Source organism: Varanus komodoensis, unplaced genomic scaffold, assembly GCF_004798865.1.
Source record: "Varanus komodoensis strain SLA01 unplaced genomic scaffold, ASM479886v1 scaffold74, whole genome shotgun sequence".
Classification (NCBI taxonomy): Eukaryota; Metazoa; Chordata; class Lepidosauria; order Squamata; family Varanidae; genus Varanus; species Varanus komodoensis.
This window is the reverse complement of record NW_025336401.1, coordinates 1,111,511-1,114,573: the sequence shown is the minus strand read 5'-3', so window position 1 is coordinate 1,114,573 and position 3,063 is coordinate 1,111,511. Positions and strand designations below refer to the sequence as shown.

Genomic DNA, 3,063 nt, shown 5'->3' with positions numbered 1-3,063 from the left:
GAGGCCGGGAGAAGGGCAGCCGTGGTGGGGAATGGAAGCTGGCCAGGAGGCGAGGGGCTGGGCAGGGCTGCGGCTCCCCTCCCCTCCCCCGGCCAGGCTTTGCCCTGCTTCAGCTCACCTCTCCGTGTGGATCAGGGCCACGAGGAGCACAAGCAGCACCAGGATGGAGACCACGGGGGCCAGGATGCTCTCCATCCAGAATGACCTTGGGGTTTCCCCTTCTGCAAGGGGAAAGCAGCGTGAGCGGCGGGGACTTGCCGGAGCTCTGGGGTGGGGTGGGGTGGGGTGGGGTGGCGAGGCGGGCAGGGACCACCCCCCCCAAGAGCGCCTTGCCCCAGCCCAGCCTCTCCGCGATTGCTCGGATACGGGAGTCAACATCCGTGTCCACGGCCAGCTGGGACTGTGCGCCCGCTCTCCGCGCCAGGCGTGCTGGGCGATGCCGCTGGCCGGGGGCCTCGGTGGGTCGGCCGGGCCCGCGTGCACGGCAGCAGGCTGCCCCCCGCCAGCCCCTCACGTCGTCCGGCGACTGCGGAGTGCGCAGCCAGGCGGCACGTCCTGGCCCGCCGTGTGCCGGGTGGGAGGCGTGTTGCAGTTCCGCCTTCAGCAAGGCGGAGGAGGGAGAGGAGATGCCCGTCCGGCGGACCGGCAGGCTCAGAGGACGGCCTTGCAGCGGCGTGTCCCTCGCCTCCGCCAGGTGGCGGTGGCGCCCGGTCCCAGCAAGCCCGGAGGCGGCCCTGCCCCTGCCTCTGCCCCGCGGGCGCCGCCTTCCCTCTGCTCGCTCCCATCACCCCTGTCCAGCATGGCGGTTGCAGCCTAACGCAGCCAAGCGGTGCAGATCACGGGTAGCACCACGCTCGGGAAAGGTCGTGCCAGGTTTTCGGGTGTCTTTCGTAAGGGCTGCTCTAAGACAGCCGATCGCTGGAGGAGAGGTGCAGCTTGGGGGTTTGGCCTCGCTCAGCAGTTGCTCCTGTTGGGGAAGGAACTCATTCTGCCGACGCATTTTGCCCCAGGACACGGAACAGAAGCGAGAGACGGCAGCCTGAGATGGGTTAAGGAATACCGAGATGGAATCGGTACGTTCGAATCTTGAGCGCCTGATGAACTCCATTCCAGAGTCATAAAAGAGCTTGCGGAGGAATTCCCAGAATCACTGGCAATTATCTTTGATACATCTTGGAAAACTAGAAAAGTGCCAGATGACAGAAGGACTAACGTCCCTTTCTTCGAAAAGGGGGAAGCAGATGAACCTGGGAAGTACAGACCATTAAGTCTGACATCAATCCCTGGAAAATTCTGGAGAAAGAATTTATTTAAAAATCAGTCTGTAAGCATCTTGAAGAAAATGCAGACATCCGGATTTATCAAAAATGAATCCTGTCAGACTAATTTAATCTCAATTTTTGACTGGGTAACCTCGCCAACAGACGGGGGAGGGGGGACACTGTGGGCATCATCTACCTAGACTTAGAAAAGCTTTTGACATCGTACGCACAACATACTGATAAGCAAATTGGCAAAAAGTGACTAAACAGAAAAACTAATAGGTGGGTCCAAAATTGGCTTCTAAATCAGACCCAAAGAGTGCCCAGCAATGGCACCTCCTCCGACTGGAGGGAGGCAACTGGTGGCTGCCGCCAGGGTCAGTCCTGGGCCCAGGGCTCCCCAACATCTTCATCAATGATCTATATGAGGAAGTGCAAGGAAAGATGATCAAATTTGCAGACATCCAAAACTGGGTGGAATAGCAAACACCCCAGAAGGCAGAATGAAGACCCAGGGAGAACTTGATAAATCTCAACGCTGGACTGAAAGCTACACGTGAGGTTCAATGGGAACGAGTGCCAAGTCCTCCACCGAGGAAAGAGAACCCAAAGGCATCAATACAAGATGGGGAATAAATGTGTGGCTCAACAGCACTGAAAAAGAAAAAGGCCTCAGAGTAATTGTGGGCAACAGACAAAATTTGAGCCAACAATGTGATGCAGCTGCAAAAAGGGCAAATGCTATTTCGGGATGCATTAATAGAAGCATCACTTCCAGTTCAAGAGAAGCACTAGTTCCCCTGTGCTCCTCGCTAGTCACTCCCTGTCTGGAATGCTGTGTCCGGTTCTGGGCACCAAGATTTAAGAAAGACACAGGAAAAACTAGAAAGGGTCTAGAGAAGGGCAGCAGAAATGATCTAGGGTTTGGAAACACCACCCTGTGAGGAAAGACTGAGCGAACTGGGCACGTTCAGCCTTGAGAAGGGAAGACTGAGGGGGCATGATATCACCCTATAAGTAGCTCAAAAGCTGTCGCAAAGAGGAAGGTCAAGATCTCTTCTGGCTGATGCCAGAGCGCAGGACACGGAATAAAGTCAAGTTGTGACTACCCAGATTCAGGCTGGTCATCAGGAGAAGCTTCCTCACTGTCAGAGCAATGGGACAGTGGGACCAGCTGCCCGGAGCGGTGGTGGGCCGCATCCCCTCACACACGTGCCTCTGAACAGCGAGAGCAGGCAGGCAAGGAGAGGGGAGGAGACGGGGGATGCTGCCTCACCACCCGCTCGTCGCTCCTCCTGACCGGCTGCTCCCAGCGGCCGCCTACCTTTCCCCCAGACAAGGGGGCCAGCCAGGTCGCTCCAAAGGTCCGTCATCCCGCACTGTGTGCTGACCTTGCTGCTGACGAAGAAGGTGTACGTTTTGTTGGGGTCCACGCTGGGCATGCTGAAGGTGGTCGTGGTGGTTCCCTGCACCTGGGGGCCGCCCGGGGAGACGGGTCAGGATGCTGCTCTGCTCCTCCAGGGCCAGTCTGACGCCTGGTGGAGGCCCCGCTGCCTGCCCCCCAGCCTGAGCACACGCAGGGAAGGCTGGGGCTGGCACGGAGCCAGTGGCATCCCCTGATTCTGCCCCCTCGGAGAGACCTCGAGGGGGTCCGCTCCCAGCCTCCAGACCCCTGCAGAAGGCCTCTGGCCGCAGGCGTCACAGCCCCATCATGACTCGGAGCGAGGCAGCCTCTTGGGACACTCCTTAAGACGGATGGCGGGGGGAGAAGCCCACGGTTCCCTGGAGCGCATGCAGCCCC

The 3,063-nt window shown here is 58.8% G+C and overlaps 1 protein-coding gene across 1 annotated transcript in view; it reads right to left on the bottom strand.

Annotated features, from left to right (window-relative positions):
* IL2RG (interleukin 2 receptor subunit gamma) overlaps nt 1–3,063 on the bottom strand; it is a 10,965-nt gene that overhangs the window by 2,838 nt on the left and 5,064 nt on the right. The window contains exons 5-6 of the mRNA XM_044452769.1: nt 2,587–2,734; nt 119–221 (exon numbers count right to left, since the gene is read on the bottom strand). Of these exons, the coding sequence (XP_044308704.1) occupies nt 119–221; nt 2,587–2,734 (251 nt within the window). The remainder of the gene's footprint in view (nt 1–118; nt 222–2,586; nt 2,735–3,063) is intronic.